This window comes from Marmota flaviventris, chromosome 5 (assembly GCF_047511675.1).
Source record: "Marmota flaviventris isolate mMarFla1 chromosome 5, mMarFla1.hap1, whole genome shotgun sequence".
NCBI lineage: Eukaryota > Metazoa > Chordata > Mammalia > Rodentia > Sciuridae > Marmota > Marmota flaviventris.
The window spans coordinates 31706991-31726895 of record NC_092502.1 but is presented as its reverse complement, the minus strand read 5'-3'; the positions used below and the strand labels follow the sequence as shown (position 1 = coordinate 31726895).

General features: G+C 38.1%; 1 protein-coding gene across 1 annotated transcript; it reads right to left on the bottom strand.

Annotated features, from left to right (window-relative positions):
* Positions 1 to 1217: 1217 nt before the first annotated feature.
* Positions 1218 to 19580, bottom strand: C5H5orf15 (chromosome 5 C5orf15 homolog). The gene is made up of 3 exons (XM_027949610.2): positions 19420 to 19580; positions 4825 to 5348; positions 1218 to 2642 (listed from the first exon to the last, which is right to left on the bottom strand). Exons 1-3 carry the CDS (start codon positions 19553 to 19555, stop codon positions 2511 to 2513), a joined length of 792 nt encoding a protein of 263 aa, XP_027805411.2. The 5' UTR covers positions 19556 to 19580; the 3' UTR covers positions 1218 to 2510.
* Positions 19581 to 19905: the final 325 nt, after the last annotated feature.

Genomic DNA, 19905 nt, shown 5'->3' with positions numbered 1-19905 from the left:
ACAAGATGGAACAGCTTCAGGTAGAGCCCATGAGAGAGACAACTGTTAGAGCAGCAAACCAGCTAAGGCAGAAGTGCAATCATCATACACACACAGCAGGGGCGGAGAGAGGTAGAAGGCCTGGCAGCTGTGTCAGCAGCAACCTTGACCTCGACAGGCAGCAACTGCTCTAACCAAGACCTGGTATTTGGGGGAAAGGGTGACAACTCATAGCCAGTGTTGGTTTCAGCTTCAAGTAGAAATGTGGATGTGCAAATAATGACTGATCAGGCTACATCCTGGCTCTCAAGCCCTAAGAGCCGTTGTGTCCAGTTTGTTAGCATAAACTATATACTATGTGATCCTCTGCAGAGTTGGGCTATCTTACTTTTTCTTCCTTTCTCAAACATTGCATTGAATATCTTAGAAAGTGCCAGGCACAGTGTTGAATTGGGGGTAGGAAGACAGCAACAGCTACTTCCTATTCTCAAGAGACTCTGGGGCAAACAACATGCTCCCCAAAGAGCTTACACTCATCCTGAGTTTACACCTAAAATAAAGAAACCCTCATCGAGACATGCCTGCATGCCAGCCTATACAAATGCTAAATGTCTATTTCTGTCTTTCAAGTTTCAATACATTCCTTTTCAGTTAAGACACAGATGGGAGCTAAAGGGTGACTTATGCCATCAGTATCAACACTGAGTACAGTTTCTGGTCAATCCAGAAGAAGGGAGCGGATCATACACACATGAATAACATACATAAATGCTGTAAGGTTCAAATGTGGGTCTTCAGTCCTTTGTCCAGCAGATGCCTCTGTGACTCCAATAACATTTTTAATTAATGTATAATCTGAAGCTCCAAAAGTCAAATGCTGCTTGATGGCAGCACTGGAACTTGAGTGACAAAGACTGGGAAGTACCTAGGAGATCTAGATCCACTAAAGGGGGATGAGCCTCCAAGTTGAAAAGGCTCCCATCCCAGACAATAGGGAGTCCAGGATGCTAGGAAGAGCACATTGAGCAGGTCCTTTCCTTTGCCATCCTACTTTGTTTCAGTTTCAATTTTATTGGAAATTGGAGCTAAATAAGGATTTAAAATATAGGTGGCGTTCTTATAGACAAAGTTCTATAGCTAAGAGGGAATGATAGCAAGCGGATCAAGTTTGTTTCCTCTCCCAGACAGCACTGACCTCTGTCACCACATTACTACTAAAATGAAACACAATTATAAAATCATGGAATTATATCTTGGATTTATTTTTTAAAATCTTATTCAAAATATTAAATAATACAATTTCAAATATGAAAAAAACTACTGCAATAAAACAGTTTGGGTGTATTTCTATTGTGCTTCCTTTCCTCATTGGGGCAGTCAAGTGTCCAGCCAAGAGGAAGGATGGACGGTGCTGCTTCTTCTCTCTCTACACAAAGCACATGACTGTGGCTCGCCCGGGCCTTGTTTAACACATAGTAGAGGTGATGCTTTCTGAAAAGTTGTAGTGACACTTGTAAGTCAAACATGGTTCAAATCACTTATTTACATACTGATCAATTCTTTGTGATAGAAAGACAGACTCAAAGGAAATACAGTAAATAACTTCCAGTTGCTATAAAAAATAAACAAACAAGAAATAATTTCAAATAATTACAAATAATTTCATTCAGGCATAATTTTAATTTGAAAGACTGAGATACAGTCTTATTTAAGTGACAATGGGCCCTAAAATTTACTCAAACTTACTATACAATAAAAACCAAAATGAACAAATGATATAATTTTAAACTCTGCCCACTGCTTGAAATTTTTGAGGAACCTGTGGTTCAATCAACTGCTAACTAAAAGTAATTCTTCGTCTATTTAACATTTTACCAATTTCTACCTGTAATTTAATTCAATAATTCAAACCAAAAAATGATATCTATATAATATTTTATCTACAATCACTGAAAATTCAGTCTCTTCTGCCAGAATTTTTAGACACATTTAATATGCTACCTAAAACTGTAGTGGGATTGAGCAGTCTCATTATCTTAAACTGTATTTTAATTGCCTAAAATACACAAAGCAATTTTCTGTAGAGAAAAAAGTGTGTTACTTGAATGCAAAGTACTATTACAAATACCCTTGCATATTTTGGCTTGGGACCGCAAAGTAATGTGTCTTTAAAAAATAAGTCAATAGTACTAACTATGTTAGAATTTAGTTACAAGTCTGGGATCTTTAAAAGTAGCATTACTTCCAGAACAAGTACAATGAATGGAAAATAACAAAAACTACCAGTGTAAATGTAAGGTAATGCTTAACTCACATTTCAGACAACACCTGATTTAATTCAGCTCTAAAAATGTAGATTTAAAAATCACATACTCCCTGTTTGTGACATTCAATTTCCAAAGCACCAAGGCAAAAGAGAGACATGCGCCTCTCATTTAAGTACCAACTGCCTATGGCAAACAACTGCACAATATCATATAAAAAGTCAAGCAAATAAAATTATATAATGAGCAAACTCAAATCACAGTGCTTTAAAAAATATAATCATTGGTAATCTTCAGAGAAGGCATGGCCTCATTAACGTTCTGGTCTAGACGATGATATTCTACTGTTTTGGAACAAAGGCCATCACGCCATTTCCTGCTTTGAACTAGGAGGAAAATCTGGAATAAAAAAGAAAATTAATTAGATGTACAAAAGAAAAAAAAAAAGATATAGTAAAAGTTTTTATAACAAGTGAAATCTCTCTCTCTTCAGTTCCCAAAACTAAAATATCAACAATAAAAAAGGCTATTTTGTTTTTTCATCTTATAAACAAGGTCAGACAGTGCTTCTCAGATGTCAATGGACACAGGAGTGACTCTGATTCTGGGGCTCTATTTTTAGCCTGAATTAGGAGCTGAGATGGAGCCCAGTAGCCCACTTTTTCACAAGTCTATTAGGAGTTATAACGAAGATAGTCCAACACCAAACATTAGGGTACAATATCACTAGCATTCAAAAATCTGTCTATCTACAAATTCAAAGCCAGTGATAGGTCAGTAATGACAAATAACCTGAGGGTTAGTTTGTTTGCTATTTTCTTTCTTTTTTGGGGGCCGGGGGGTAGGGTAGGGATGGTAACCAGAGATTAAACTCTGGGGCACTTGGCCACTGAGCCACATCCCCAGCCCTATTTTGTATTTTATTTAGAGAAGGATCTCACTGAGTTGCTTAGCGCCTCACTTTTTTGCTGAGGCTGGCTTTAATCCTCCTGCCTCAGCCTCCTAATCCACTGGAATTACAGGCATTTACCACCACGATCGGCTTTCTTTGCTACTTTCTATTATTAGATTAACTGATTCTCAAAGTTATAAGCATTTTGAAATTGGCCCAATTTTGCCATTTCTTGGATAAGAAAATGAAGCTCAGAATAGGAAGACAACTTTCCAGGAATTAAAAGCAATAGTCAAGAACTGAGATTTCCTGACCATTAGTATTAAAAAGGAAATTCTGTGTTTGATCTCTCTTTGAGTATTCTGAAAAGCTCAACTCTTCAGCCTTTATGTATGGTACAGAGATGCACTCTTATATTAAATCACCCAGCCAGTGTTTTAGCATAGAAATGTTTGTTACAATATTATTTATGAACCAAAAATTGGAAATCATCTAAATGTCCAATAGGAAAATGGCTGAATCAATTATACAGCTATCAAACAATGTTTTTAAAGAATATTAATATTATAGAAAATGGTCAGGATTTGTTAGGCAAAAAGCAAGATAAAAAAACATATAAAATTCATTTAAAATTTATACACATGTATGTATGAATTATATATACACTTATAGATCAGAAATATTCCAAAATGTTAATACCCTTGGATAATAGCTTGAATTTTATTTTCTAAACTCATGTTTTCTGAATTTCCTAAAATAAACATTAAATACTTTTAGAGCCAGTGTGAGTACTATTTAAAAAAAAAAAAAAGATTATAAAATCATAGTACTCACAACTGAGATATCAATGCTAAATGACGACATAAAAATTTTTAAAAAAAAATTTTTTGTAACATGTTACAACAGCAACTCAGGAAGCTGAGGCAGGAAAATCACAAATTTGAGACCAGCTGTAGTAACTTATTAAGATCCATTTCAGGGGCTGGGGATTTGGCTCAAGCGGTAGTGCGCTCGCCTGGCATGTGTGCGGCCCTGGGTTCGAGCCTCAGCACCACATACAAACAAAGATGTTGTGTCCACCGAAAACTAAAGATTAAATATTAAAAAAATTCTCTCTCTCTCTCTCTCTCTCTCCTAAAAAAAAAAAAAAAAAAAAGATCCATTTCAGCCAGGCATTTAGCACACACCTATAATCCCAGCAGCTTCAGAGGCTGAGGCAGGAGATTCACAAATTCAAAGACAGCCTCAGCAACTTAGGCCCTAAGCAACTTAGCAAGACCCTGTCTCTAAATAAAATATTTTTAAAGGGGCCAGGGTTAAGCACCCCTGGGTTCAATCCCCAGTACCAAAAAAAAAAAAAAAAAACACCCTGTCTCAAAATGAAAAATAAAAAGGACTGGGGATAAGGCTCAGTGATATGGCACCCATGGGTTCAATACCTAGTACTGAAGAGGAAAAAAACAAACAAAAAAATATTGACCTTGCGTTTTATTCATTAAGAAATAATTTGACACCTTTTTTTTAAGAAACACATACAAGTATTCTGTCTGTAGTTTGTTAAAATACACCACAGATTTACAAATCAATTAGACAGCTTGATATTTTACCAATTTAAACTAAAATATAATTGATAAGAAATATAACTGAGCTAATAATACACAACGAGGCTGAAAAATCCCCCAAACTTACCTTCCTTTTATTGTGATATGTAACATAAACAATTGCAATACAGAAAGCAAAAAAAATAAGATGAAAAAAGAAATGGCTGTCTTCCTCTTCAACATTTGAGGATGGGGCCTTAAAAGATTTCACTGACTGTTCAATTTCCATGTAACCCCTGTTTTCTTCTAAAGTCTCATCGGACTCATCCCTGGGGCTGGTGGTCCAGTCATAGTCTGGTTCTCCATAATCTCCATTGTCCATAGTGTCTTTGGCTGTAGATGGAGAACTATTCAATGAGAGAAGATCCTCCTCCTCCATGCTCGGATCTTCATTGTTATCAGCTTCCTCTTGGGACAGAGAAGTGGTAGGGGAGGGATGGGGGGCTGTAGATGCTCTTCCACTTTTCTCTGTACTGGTTGCAGGAGGGAGAGTGGTACTGATATGGGAAATAGAAGATTTGATCAGGTTTTCTTGTGTTACAGCTTTCATATTTGAAGTAGAAATATGTGAGCTTTGTACAGTTTGGTCCGGTGATTCTGTTAGTGAAAGAGCTGAAATAAAGGAAGAAAGCCATTACCTTGAAATCTCCAACTCATCTCTACCAAGCTAAAAGCAATATTTAGTTCAATTTTTAATTAAGCATTACCCTCTGCTAAATTCTTATAACTTTCTCTCAAGAACTAGTTATTAAGTCTCAATAGCCAGCAATCAGTTATATTTCTTTTAAGTTAATTATTCATCAGGTAAAACAATTGCTTTGCTGGGTAGTAACAATTTAAGTAGCATAATGAACCCACTGTGGCATAGCCCACCACTGAAAGAAAACAGTGGGATCTGACTTTAGGTCAGATGAAAAAGTCCACATACAGCCCTTACCCATTCCTGCTAGCTTCCGTTCATGGAGAGGCTAGACTTCAGTAATCTTTGTCCAGGCTCCACCCTATCCCCAGAACAGAGAGCTGGCTAATCATGGGTCAAGAAGTCACAAAAAAGATATGTAATTTGGAAACTTAATACTTGTAATATAACTAATTTAAGAGAAGATACGAGCAAGCTGTCCAGCATTCCTAAGTGACACTTGAACTGGAAGACTCCCTCATTCAGAGTTTTTAAAGTACCCACAGAAGAAAGAAAGGGAAAAGTCATAAAGGACAAAAATTAGAAACTGGAACTTGAAAGCTCAGTGACAGCTTTGTTAGACTATGATAATGACTGGGGAAGGGGCAGGATCTGTAACTCAGTGATAACAGCACTTTCCTAGTATGTGTGAGGCCCAGAGTTCAATGTTCAGCACCTCACAAACACACCAAAAAAAAAAATATTTACACCCTGGCGCAGTGGCACACACCCGCAATCCCAGTGACTCAGGGGGCTGAGGCAAAAGGATCCCAAGTTTGAGGTCAGCCTCAGCAATTTAGTGAGGCCCTAAGCAAATCAGCAAAACCCTACCTAAAAATAAAAAAAGGCCTGAAAGTGTAGCTCAGTAGAGTACCCCTGGATTCAATCCCCATATGAAAAGAAGAAGAAAACAAAAAGTATTTACAAAGACTGGAGGAGGCAATCTAGGTATAGGAAATGATATCTAGTAGACACCAATTCTCAGTTCCCTATGGTGCTACCTACTCAGCATGGTTTAGAAAATTATTTATGTAAGTAACTATATAACAAGAAGTATTAATAGAGGCAGATTCAACTGAGGAATTCCTGTTGAAATTAACCAGTGTTTCTAATACATAACTGAATGTAGAATTTGTTGAAGACCTTCGAGGACATCTATTATGCTTTTTTTTTTTTTAAAGAGAGAGAGAGAGAGAATTTTAATATTTATTTTTTTTAGTTTTTGGCGGACACAACAACTTTGTTTGTAAGTGGTGCTGAGGATCTAACCAGGGCCGCACGCATGCCAGGTGAGCGCACTACCGCTTGAGCCACATCCCCAGCCCTATTATGCTTTTTTTTTTTTTTAAAAAGGCTTGTGGGATATAAATATATTTAGATAATATTTTAAAGCCTATCAAATTAAAATAAAATATTTTATGGGGATAAGATTAAACCAAGCCACACTAGGCCTTTCACAAACGTGTGCATGTACAGACAATCCTTTATGTGAATATATTTGTTTACTTAACACAGTTGATATCTATTTCATGTAGCTGGTTTCAGCTAGGATGAATAGTATCTCCCAAGAAAATAATTTAATAAATTATTTTAAAAAGATTAGGGCTGATGGATGTAACTCAGTTATAGAGCATTTGCCTAGTATGTATGTGCAAGGTCCTGGATTGGATCAACAGCACTGAAAAAAGTAAAAAAAATAAAATGATAGTAGCCAGACATGGTGACACAGACCTATAATCCCAGCTACTCAGGAGGCTGAAGCAGGAAGATCGAAAAGTTTAAGGTTAGCCTGGGCAACATAACAAGACCCTATCTAAAAATAAAATTTTTATTTTTTTTATTGATTTTAATTTTTAAATACATGACAGCGGAATGCATTACAATTCTTTTTTTAAATTTTTTTTAATATTTATTTTTTTAGTTTTCAGCAGACACAACATCTTTGTTTGTATGTGGTGCTGAGAATCGAACCTGGGCCGCACGCATGCCAGGCGAGCGCGCTACCGCTTGAGCCACATCCCCAGCCCTACAATTCTTATTACACATATAGAGCACAATTTTTCATATCTCTGTTTGTATATAAAGTATGTTCACACCAATTCATGTCTTCATACATGTACTTTGGATAATGATGTCCATCACATTCCACCATCATTGCTAACCCCCTGCCCCTTCACTTCCCCTCCCACCCCTCAACCTATCTACAGTTCATCTTTTCCTCCCATGCTCCCCCTCCCTACTCCACTATGAGTCAGACTCCTTATATCAGAGAAAACATTTGGCATTTGTTTTTTGGGGATTGGCTAATCACTTAGCATTATCTTATCCAACTCCATCCGTTTACCTGCAAATGCCATGATTTTATCCTCTTTTATTGCTGAGTAATATTCCATTATGTATATATGCCACATTTTTTTAATCCATTCATCTATTGAAGGGCATCTAGGTTGGTTCCACAGTTTAGCTATTGTGAATTGTGCTGCTATAAACATTGATGTGGCTGTGTCCCTGTAGTATGCTGTTTTTAAGACCTTTGGGTATAGACCGAGGAGAATAGCTGGGTCAAATGATGGTTCCATTCCCAGTTTTCCAACAAATCTCCATACTGCTTTCCATACTGGCTGCACCAATTTGCAGTCCCACCAGCAAGTGTGCCTTTTCCCCCCACATCCTTGCCAACACTTATTGTTGTTTGTCTTCATAATAGCTGCCATTCTGACTGGAGTGAGATGATATCTTAGAGGAATTTTGATTTGCATTTCTCTAATTGCTAGAGATGATGAACATTTTTTTCATATATTTGTTGATTGATTATATGTCATCTTCTGAGAAATGTCTGTTCATGTACTTGGCCCATTTATTGATTGGGTTATTTGTAGGTTTTTGTTTTTTTTGGGGGGGGGAGGGGGGTGCCTAGCTTTAAAAGGGGGATGGGAATATAGTTCAGTGGTCATGTACTTGCCTAGCATGTGTGATGCCCTACATTCAACCCCCCGTGCTACAAAAATAAAAATAAAGAAAGAAAATAAAAAATTAAACTCTTAAAACATTCTCAGTTATTGGGTTCCTTGAAATTGTTTACTAGAAGAAAAGAAAAATAGGGGCTGAGGCTGTAGCTCAGTGGTAGAGCGCTTGTCTTGCATGTGTGAGACCCTGGGTTCAATTCCCAGCACCACATAAAAATAAACAAATAAAGATATTGTGCCATCTACAACTAAAAAATATATTTAAAAAAAGAAAGAAAAGAAAAATAGGACCTCTTGCAGAGTACACAATTCAAAAACTATTAAACAGGGACTTCTAAAAAGAATTTTTACATTCATCACTTCAACTTAGTTAAGTTCAGGTTATACATTACTATTTCTATAATGCATTTAACTTTTGTCCCAAAGTATAGCCAGTCATGTTTTTAAATAAAATTAAAAATTCAAATAACTGAGAGCCAAGTAATTAACCATGACTTTCAAAACAATTGTTATTCTACATCTGACTTTTTGGATACTCATTTATGTCTAAAGAACACAAGCTGATACCTGGGGGAATGATTATAAAGAAAGTCTCCATGGAGCACTCTAGAATTCACAATCCTCAGCAGATCTCTCCTTCCATCCTCCATTCTCTTGGTATAACTAAAACCTAACAGTCCCTTAAAGACACACTAGCCCTACAACCCTTTTAATTAATAATTTATTCTCCCACCATCCTTGTACCACAGATTCTGCCTCATACAGATTAGACCATTCCCTCCATAAGCTCCACAAGCTGTGAGTCTCATATCTTCAGCTATCACTCACTTTTGTCAGGTTGTGTCCTCTAATTTTTAATGATTTCAGCTCCTGGCTCTTAAAGTTTAATACAAGACAAGTACTCCTGTCTTGATTTCAACATCTCTAACCTCCCCTCTTCTGATAAGCTAGCCCTCCCTCCTTACATTAGTCTCTCTTGCCCATGGTCATTATCTGTTATCACAACTCTTCCATCAACTATTTCATGCATTCTACTTGCTGACACAGCCTCCTATCCTTTCAGCTCATCCCCTGGTATTCTCAATCCATCAAGACTACTACTCTCTGATCCTCACACTTTTCACCCATCCTTGGCCTCCACCAAACCCCACCAATACATACTCTTCGCTTTTTTAACCAAGATTCAATTCTGTGATCAGCCATTACAATCCCTGCCCTACATCCACAGCCCCTTCCCTTCCCTCTTACTCATTTTGACTCATTCATTTGGTGAGGCAAAATCTACCCCTCATTAAATCAAGCTTTCCGACAATTCACCAAGGGCATCAAGCAGCTGAACATGGCTGGAAATAAATATACATCCTTGCTACTGTTTTCATTTGAAATTCAAAACCAAAAATTCAGATTATGTTTAAAGATATATAAAGATATTATATACTGTATTTCTGGTCCATTTGCCCTCCTCCCCTCTTAGGATGCAATTCACATTTTCCTCTATCAAATTTCCAACACCTTCTCTGTTACTCTCATTTTCAACTGACATCACTTCCTAACTTCTCAGTGAAAAATGAAGCCATCAGAAGGGAACTTTTGTGAACTGCCAGAACTCTGGACCCATATGCCTGCTTGACATCTCCTCTCAGATGTCTGACATTCAAATTAACAGGTTCAAAATGGATTATCACTGGTTTACAGGAAGACAGATGTACTCTTCCCTATTTCTCCCACTAAGAACCACTAAAACCTTTGAACATTATATACATATAATGTAAGAAGACTCTGAAAGGTGGAAAGAACAAGGCAGGACAGTTACAAGACTCAGAACCTAAGAAATGACATGGTAGTGACTTCCCCGGTACTATAGCTTGGATCTGTAATGTTCCCCAAAGGTCCATATGTTAAAGGCTTGGTGCCCAGCTTGGCAGTATTGAGAGGTGGTAGAAACTTTAAGATGTAGGACCTACTGGGAGGTCAGATCACTGGGAGCTCCCTTGAAGGGGATCATGTATGCCAAGCTCTTCCCTTCTCCCCAGTCTTTGCTCCTCCTCAGCTTTGCTTCCCAGCCATGAGGTATACAGTTTTGCTTTACTATGAGCTCCTGCCATGATGTGCCACAACAGAGCCAAAACAATGGGGCCAACCAATCATGAAGTGAAACTTCTAGAACTGTGACTCAAAGTAAATCTTTTCTTTTTATAAGCTCAACATCTCGTATTTGTTAGAGTGATGAAAAAGTGGACTCACAGTCCTGAATTTTCTTTTTATCTCATGTATCCCAAACTGGCAGATAAAGAAGCAAGCAACCTGAAAACAAGAAGGGGTATTGTTATGGTTTAGATATGGTGTCCCCCAAAAGCTCATCTGTGAGACAACGCAAGAAGGTTGGGAGGAGAAATGATTGGGTTATAGCTTTAGCCTAATCAATGAGTTAATCCCTAATGGGATTAATTGAAGGGTAGGTTGTGGCTACAGGGGGGTGGGAACTGGAGAATGGCTTTGGTGTATATATTTTGTATCTAGAGAATGGACTCTCTCTCTGCTTCTTGATCACCATAATGTGAACCTCTTCCCTCTGCCACACACTCCACCATGATGTTCAGCCTCATATTGAGCCCCAAGAAATGGAGCCAGCCTTCTATGGACCAAGACCTCTGAAACTGTGAGCCCTCAAATAATCTCTTCCTCCTCTATTAATTGTGCTGGTCAGGTCCTTTAGTCACAGCAGCAAAAAAGCTGACTAAAACAGGTACTGACAGAATTGTCCCCTAAGAGGCTACTTTCTCTAGCCAAAAGATCCGGAAAGAATAACAGGTACCCTCTTCCCCTCCCCAATGGAACAGTGCCAGAAGAAAACGAATATACAGTCAAGATTTCAACCATCATCAAACAATAACAAGGCCACCCCCACAATTATGTCAGTGCAGACGCTGAGGGAAGCCAGAATCCTACCCCCACCCAAGAAAAACAAGGAGACCACCACTATTTAGGTGTCAACAGCAAGCAAATGTAAATAACAAGATTTGTACCCCTACACAGCAGTAATGTGTGTGCAGCAACCCCTGCCACAGCAGTGTTACAAAAAAAAAAACTGAAAGAGAAAGATTAAATAAGTCCCATAGGATAGTACAAAAAAGTCCAGGTTTCAATCCAAAATCATCTGTCATGCCAAGAACCAGGAAGATGTCAAGCTATATGAAAAACACAATCAACAGATGCTACCAGAGCTAGCCACAGTGGTACACTCTGTAATCCCTGTTACTCAGAAGGCTGAGGCAGGAGGATCCCAAATCAGAGGCCAGCCTAGACAACAAGAACCTATCTCAATCAATCAATCAATCAATCAATAAAGCCTGGGATGTAGCTCAGTGGCAGATTGTTCCTAGATTCACTCCCCAGAATCAAATGAATAAATAAGATGCTCAGGAGGTGAATTTAAGAGCAGAATGAAGGCAGTCAGGAGGAAAAAAAAAAAAAATAGTGAACTGAAAGAATAACAGAAATTATCCAGGCTGTAGAAACAGACTATAGAAAAACAAACAGAACCTCAAAGACCTGAGGGGCAAAAACAAAAAAACCTAGCATGTATTAGATCAGAAAGAGAGGAGAAAAAGGGTTAAACCAGATACTGAGGCTAGGGATGTAACTCAGTTGGTAGAGCATGGGCTTAGCATGTGTATGGCCCTGAGTTCAATCCCCAGTATTACAAAAAAAAAAAAAAAAGAAAGACAAAACATTTTAATAAAAGAAGAAGCTGGATAGGTGGCTAGGTGGCAGACACCTGTAATCCCAATGACTCAGGAGCTTGAGGCAGGAGATTGCAAATTTGAGGCGAGTCTCATTAATTGACTGAGACTCTGTCTCAAAATTTAAAAGGGCTGAGGATGTCGACCAGTAGAAGAGCAGTCCCCAGTTCAACTAGGAAGAGATGGAGAGAGGAAGGGAGGAAAAGAAAAAGAAAAATTTTTCAAACATTTGGAAACTAAACAATACACTTTTTTTTTTTCTGCCAGAACTGGAGATTGAACTCATGAGGGCAAGGGCTCTGCCATTCAGCCACAGCCACAACTGTGTTAGCATCTACTGATTTGTGTTTTTCATATACCTTGACATCTTCCTGGTTCTTGGTATGAGAGATGATTTTGCTCCCCACACTTTTTTTTTGAGATAAGGTCTTGCTAAGGCTGGCCTGAAATTTGTGATCCACCTGCATCAGCCTTCCCAGTAGTTGAGATTACAGGCATAAACCACAATGCTTATCTTAAACAACATACTTCTATGCAATTTATAAATCAAAGAGAAAGTCTCAAGGGGAAAAAAAGCATTGAGCTGAATGCAAATGAAAATATAACATGTCAAGGTATGTGAGATACAGCTAAAGCAATGACAAGGAAATTTATACCACTAAAAGCATATAAAAAATAAAAGCATATAAAAGAGGGACTGTCTTAAAACAATCATGTAAGCTCCTATCTCAATAACCAAGAAGAGACAAACTCAAAATCCAGAAAGCAAATAATAAAGATAATATAAAATTGAAAACAGGAAAATACTAAAAATCAATGAAACAAAGAGTTGGTTCTTTGAAAAGATAAAGATTAGAAAAACTGACAAATCCCTACCAAGAAAGACAAAATAAAATGAGAAAAAAGACATAAATTATCAACATCAGAAATTAACAAGGGATATAAGTCAGATACAACAGACATCAAATAAAAAATAATCATGAATTACACCACACACATAAATATGACAACTTGTATGACACAAAGTTCTTGGAAAGCACAAACTACCACAATTCACCTACTATGAAATATATCATTTGATTAGCCCTATAAATATTAAGGAAATAGAATTCTTAACTTAAAGCTCCTAAGAAATAAATCTCCAGGCCCAGATGGTTTCATCAATTTCTACCACACATTTAAACAAGAATCAATACCAATTCTACACAATCTCTTCCAGAGAATTAAAAAAATATATATATATACTTATCAATTCATTTTATAAAGCTAACCAAAAAAAGAAAAACAAAACATATTAATAAAAGAAGAAGCTGGCTAGGTGGCAGACACCTGTAATCCCAATGATTCAGAAGCTTGAGGCAGGAGATTGCAAAAAAATACTTATCAATTCATTTTTTTTTAATTTTTTACTTATTTTTTAGTTTTTGGCGGACACAACATCTTTGTTTGTATGTGGTGCTGAGGATCGAACCCAGGCCACATGCATGCCAGGCAAGCGCGCCACCGCTTGAGCCACATCCCCAGCCCCTCAATTCATTTTTTAAAGCTAACCAAAAAAAGAAAGACAAAACATATTAATAAAAGAAGAATTTGGCTAGGTACCAAAACCAAACACCTTACGGAAAAAGGAAACTACAGATTGATATCTCTTGTGAATATACATGAAAAAATCCTTAACAAATATTAGCAAATAAAAATCTGCAATATAAATGCTATATTTTGGAGGTTGAATGGTGCCCAAAGGCCCATGTGTTAAAGATTTGGTTTGGGTCCCAGTGTTGTACTATTAAGAAGCTGTGGAACCTCTACAGGTAAAGACTTGTGGAAGATCCTTAGGTTATTGGGGGCATGCTCTCAAAGGAGAATTTTGGACCCTTGACTCTTCCTCTTCCTCTTCCTGCTTCCTGTTTGATGTTTGCCCCTCCATATATTTCCACTATGATGACAGTCCTCACCAGTGACCCAAAGCCATAAGACCACACAATCTTCCAATGGAACCTCCAGAATCATAAGTCAAATAAACCATACTCTATATAAGTTAATAGTCTCAGGTATTTCATTATAGTAACATGAAGCTGACTAGTACAATAAAAATCAATTAAAAGATCTGGGGCTGTAGCTCAATGGTAGAGATCATACTTAGCATACATAGGCCCTAGGTTTCATCCCATCACCACCAGAATACAAAAATTAAAAGTATAGACCAGGAATAATGAAGTTTATTCTTGAGATGCAAGACTGGTTCAATATTATTAAAGCAATCAATGTAATCTACCATTTTAGATACAAAAATTAACTAAAAATAGCTGGGCACAGTGTTGTATCCTGAGGTAGAGGCAGGAGGATTGCAAGTTCAAGGCTAGCCTGGACAACTTAGTAAGACCCTGTCTTAAAACAAAAAAAAAAAAAAAAAAAATTTAAAAAGGACTAAGGCTATAGCTCCATGGTAGGGCACCTGCCTGATATGTGTGACAAGTTCAATCTTCAGCACCAAAAATTAAAACTAAAAATAAGTCACATATTGAAATATAAAACTATGAATCCTTTAGAAAAAATACGAGACAATCTTTGAAATTTAGGGTTAGAAAAAACAATCCAGTCCCAAAATAGCCAAAAGACATTAAGAGACATTTCACAAAAGAGAATACACAGGGGCTGGGGATGTGGCTCAAGCGGTAGCGTGCTTGCCTGGCATGCGTGCGGCCCGGGTTCGATCCTCAGCACCACATACAAAACAAAGATGTTGTATCCGCCGATAACTAAAAAATAAATATTAAAAAATTCTCTCTCTCTCTCTCTCCGCTCTCTCTTGAAAAAAAAAAAGAGAATACACAGATGGCAAATAAGCATATAAAAATATAATAAGCCATTAGGAAAATGCAAATCAAAACTACAATGAGATATCACTACACCTCTATCAGAATGGCTAAAATGAAACATAAGAACACCACCAAAAGTGGTGAGGATGCAGAGAAACCAGATCACTCATATGTTGCTGGTGTGAATATAAAATAGAACAGAGGCTCTGGGAAACAATCTGGCAGTTTCTTAAAAAAAAAAAAAAACTAAATATATAACTATCATATGACTCAAAATTATACGCGAAGGCATTTATTCCAGAAAAATGAAAACTTATGTTCAGACAGAAATCAGTACACAAATGTTTACAGCAGCTTTATTCATAATAGCCAGAAACTGGAAACAACCAGACATCCTTCAACAGATGGATCATTAAAGTATAATATATTCATACTATGGAATACTAATCAGCAATAAAAAGGAACAAACTATTGACACATACTACAACCTAGATGAATCTCCAGAGAATTGTGTAAGTGAAAAAAGCCAATCCAGTAGTTATATACTACATGATTACATTTATATAAGACTCCCAAAATGATACCATTATGGAAATGGAAAACAAATTTATGGTTGCCAGAAGTTCTGGAGAGGGTGGAGCAGAAAGGAAGAGGGGTGACCTCAGAGGGGCAACAAGTGGCAATGGAAATACCCTTGATTGGAAATGCCAATGGAAATCTTGACTATATCAATGTCAATATCCTGCACGTGATATTATACTACAGTTTTGCAAGATGCTACAACTTCAGAAAACCGAGTAAAGGGTATGGAAAATCTCTATAATTATTTCTTACAACCGCTAATTATCTCAAAAAAAAAATAAAGAAATGAATATCTAAACCCCACTCCAAAAAATTAAAAAAAAAAAAAAAACCACCTTGCTGTACCCACAGTCTCCATCTCAAATAATGGAACTCCATCATTCTATTTATTCAATCCAAAAACCCTGGAGTTGTCATTTTCTTAACACCTCACATCCAATCTGTTACTATACCTTTAAAATTTGAAGACTTTTCACCTGTCCACTGCTACTGTCTACTCCAAGCCTCACCTGTATTATTACAATAGCTTCCTAACTGATCTGGCTCCTTCCACCCTAACCCATGCTGTCCACACTCAACAAGATAGCCTGTAAAAATTTAAATTGGATGAGGTCACTCTTCTACTTAAAAAACCCTCCAGGGGCTCTCCCTTTCTCTCAAAAACCAAAGTCTATATAATAGTGCAAAAGATCTGGCCTGGTTAACTCACTCTCAGTGTCACTTGCTAATCTCCCTACCTGTTCCACCCCCACCACTTATTTAGCAAGTAGTAGGCATTTAATGTTTGTTGAATGTGCTCTTCATTCAATTCTCACCACCAACTACACATGGCATCCCAAGTAGTGTCTCTACACCTACCCCTGCTCCTGAAAAGCCCAGGAAACACTACCTGCTCTAAAAATACCTTTAATATTACCCTTACTAATGATGTAACTTCAATACCTAGCACCAAGTAGGAGCAGAATGTGTATTGTTCAAGAAATAAAAACTTAAAAGTAATACACAAATACCACACAGGAAAATAACTAAGAATTCATCTGATACATTTGATCCAAAGTAAATCAACTTCCTTGACCTCTTCTCCTTCAAATCAGAGAAGTTGATCCAGTTAGCTATTAAGAATTTTCAGAACAGAGACAACTCCTGCTTTATGGATTTAATTGCTTAGCTTCTACAAACATACACGTTACTCTAGGTGTCTAAATCTTCCATTTCTATCCTTTCCTAATTGGTATTACCTCTTTAGCTAAAACTTAACATTTTAAAAATAGGACTTTTTAAATTTTTCTTCTTTAATTTTTTCTTTTAAAAAAAAATGACTTAAAATAAAATCATATTGGCATTTTTCAAACTTGAGAATGAAGAAGACCCTGAGAACTCACTCACATGCTGGTTTAAGAAAACTTGCATTAAAAATTAAATGTATTGGGGCTGGGGTTGTGGCTCAGCGGTAGAGCACTCACCTAGCATGTGCAAGGCCATGGGTTCAAACCTCAGCACCACATAAAGATAAATAAACAAAATAAAGGTATTGTTTCCAACTACAATTTAAAAAAATAAATATTTAAAAAAATAAATAAATGTATTACAGATTAAATTAAGGTGATCATTAGGGAACAAAGATAGCAAATGTAGAAAAGCAGGCACTTTTGAAACAGCTCAGCAAGGCTTGAACATAAGCTGGTCATCCAGTGATACAAAATGAGTATTTTTTTTTTTTTTTAGATTTTATCAAAACAAAAACATAAAACTTATGAATTCCTACACACTTCCAAGAATACACCAAGCACTGAAATTTTAAGAAATCTACTATGAAACAAATTTAAATAAACCTAATATGGTAACTTTCTGTAGGCTTATTTGAAATTTGAAACCCAACACATTCTAGATTTAAATTTTTTTATTATAAGAGTGATTACATTGACATTATTCCACATAAGGCATGCTTGCAAAAAAATACTTACATTACCCCAAACTTTATAAATGCTACACTACTGCAATGGAGCTTCTATAAAAAAACATATATGTTCATTTTCATTAAAGTTATTTTCAGTAGGAAATAATCTGAATTTATAACATTCAAAATAGGTATAAATAAAGACAATTTTAAAAGATAAAGATTCCCTAAAATCTTCAATATGGTTACAGCAATATTTAAGTACTCTAAGAAATAAAAACAGAGACAAAAGGACACCTTAATACTTCACAGTCCCCCTCATTTGCCCCTCTCCCCCAACACAAGATTTTCAACCAAAAAATCTATTTCTGTAACTACTTCCTAGCTATACAGACTTCTTAATCATTCCAGCTGGAAATACAGATATTTAAATGTCATTTTGTTCTAAGATAATCAAATGATCCAAACAATTATGCTACTCAAATACTTTAGAAACAGAAATACCAACATTAACCAGGGAAATCCTCCTTACATTTTACTAATGATGAAAGGGCCCTGGGAAAATGGATCACAATGACCACAGTCCTTCCCCTCAGACTTGCAAACAACTCTGGGAAGGCAATGTATTGTACTACCTTCAGTGTTTTTGAGGAAATATGTACCCAAAGCACTGTAGTAAAATGTATGGCTGGATGTTCACGATTGGCAAAGGAATAAATCTATACAGCATCATGGAGGGGGTGTGGTGGAGGAGGCCCATTTACCTCATGTCAGGGAAGGGAAAGAGAGAGAGGAAAAAAAGATAGGAGTTCCACAGTTCTCTTTAAGGGCGCCCCCCACTGGCATAACTTCCTCTAACAAGGTGCTCAAGAGGGCCAGGGCAAGCCCCTTGCTGCCTCCCACATGGCGGGGTACCATGCTTCCAATAAGAGGGTTTAAAACATTTTTTCACACTATTTTTCATCTGAAAACTCAAAAAAAAAAAAAAAAAAAAAAAAAAGACTTTGGAAGAAAAGGACTGTGTCTTGGACTGAAAGAAAATCGAGACTACTGAACAAGATACTGCTAAATCATTCTAAATTCTTACTAGTGGATTTTTCCCCACTAAGTCTCAATCTTATCTACAAGGTAACGTCTGCAAAGAAGAAATCCTTTCTCTCTCAAATCCATTAAATTGAGGCAGTGTTGTCCTGGATAACCCAAGATACAGAGAAGGGGACCACAGTTTACAAATAATCTTTTTTTTTTTTTTTTGGTACTGGGGATTGAACTCAAGGACTGAGCCACATCCCCAGCCCTATTTTGTATTTTATGAGTTGCTTAGTGCCTCGCTTTTGCTAAGGCTGCCTTTGAACTTGTGATCCTCCTGCATCAGCCTCCTGAGCCTGGTTCCCAACCTTTTTTCTTTTTTCTTTCTTTTCTCTCTCTCTCTCTCTCTCTCTCTCTCTCTCTCTCTCTCTCTCTCTCATTCATTCACTAGTTCAGTTCGTCCAGTCACTGGGTCACTGATCACTCATTGGGGGGGGGGGGGGGGGGGATTTTCCTTCCAGGACCCTGCTAGGTCCCCGCCCCGCCCTCCTACACACACACACTTTGGGACCCTCCATAGACACCACACCCCGCAACCCCGAGCCCCTTTCGAGACCCAACTCCCTATTCCAAAGAACTGTGGAAACCCGACAGTCGCCACTCCTTGTGACAGTCCGTTCTTCAAGATTGTGAACCACACCACCACTCCCCCGCTCCCCGCCCATCTACACTCTTATCCCAGCTCCCGGGCGTCTGCATTTCTCAGCCGCACTTCTGAGGCCCTGGAAGACTCCACCGTCTTGGACCCCACCATGTGCCCCCTTCTACGCTGGGCAGACTCTGCCTCAACTAGACACCGTCTGCTCTGGACACTTGGAAGTCCTTTCCCCTGGCCCAGTCTGTCTCCAGACCCGCGCCCAGGCCCTCACCTCCTTCCCTCACCCGCCCTGCCGTCACGCCCCGTTTACCAGTGGACATGGCGGACGCCAGCAGGAGCACGAGGACCAGTGTCCACGCCAGCCCTCCGGGGGTCTGAATGCCGGGCCCGGGAAGCAGGTTCGCTTGCGAGGCCCTCCTCATCCTCCGCAAGGCGGCTGCGGCCATAACGGTCTTGGCCGGGAGCCTGCGCTGTTGCTAGGCTTACGTCATGACGTCAGACCTTGCGTAAGGCAGCGCGGTCCTAGGCATCTACGTCCCAGCGCGATGACGTAGCATCTGGAAACAGGAATAAGGAGGAAAGGTGGTGGGAATTGCCTCTTGGGCATAGCTCTGCGCTCCGGCGCGTGTTACGAATGTGGTGAGGAAGGTGCTAAAGAGGGCCAGGCAAGCCCCTCGCTGCCTTCCGTTTGTCGGGGTACCATGCTTCCAATAAGAGAGTTTAAAACATTTTTTCAAGAAAAATGTAGCTGTTTCAAGTAGACTGATCATGAAAGTGAACTCCCCCACCTCCCAAA

What these genes read in the sequence shown, in the direction of transcription:
- C5H5orf15 (XM_027949610.2), bottom strand. Translation starts at nt 19,555, where the DNA reads ATGGCCGCAGCCGCCTTGCGGAGGATGAGGAGGGCCTCGCAAGCGAAC. An exon ending in GGCGTCCGCCATGTCCACTG is followed by an intron (nt 5,349 to 19,419) that starts GTAAACGGGGCG and finishes CCTTTATTTCAG; the next exon opens with CTCTTTCACTAACAGAATCA. An exon ending in CATATCACAATAAAAGGAAG is followed by an intron (nt 2,643 to 4,824) that starts GTAAGTTTGGGG and finishes TTTTTATTCCAG; the next exon opens with ATTTTCCTCCTAGTTCAAAG.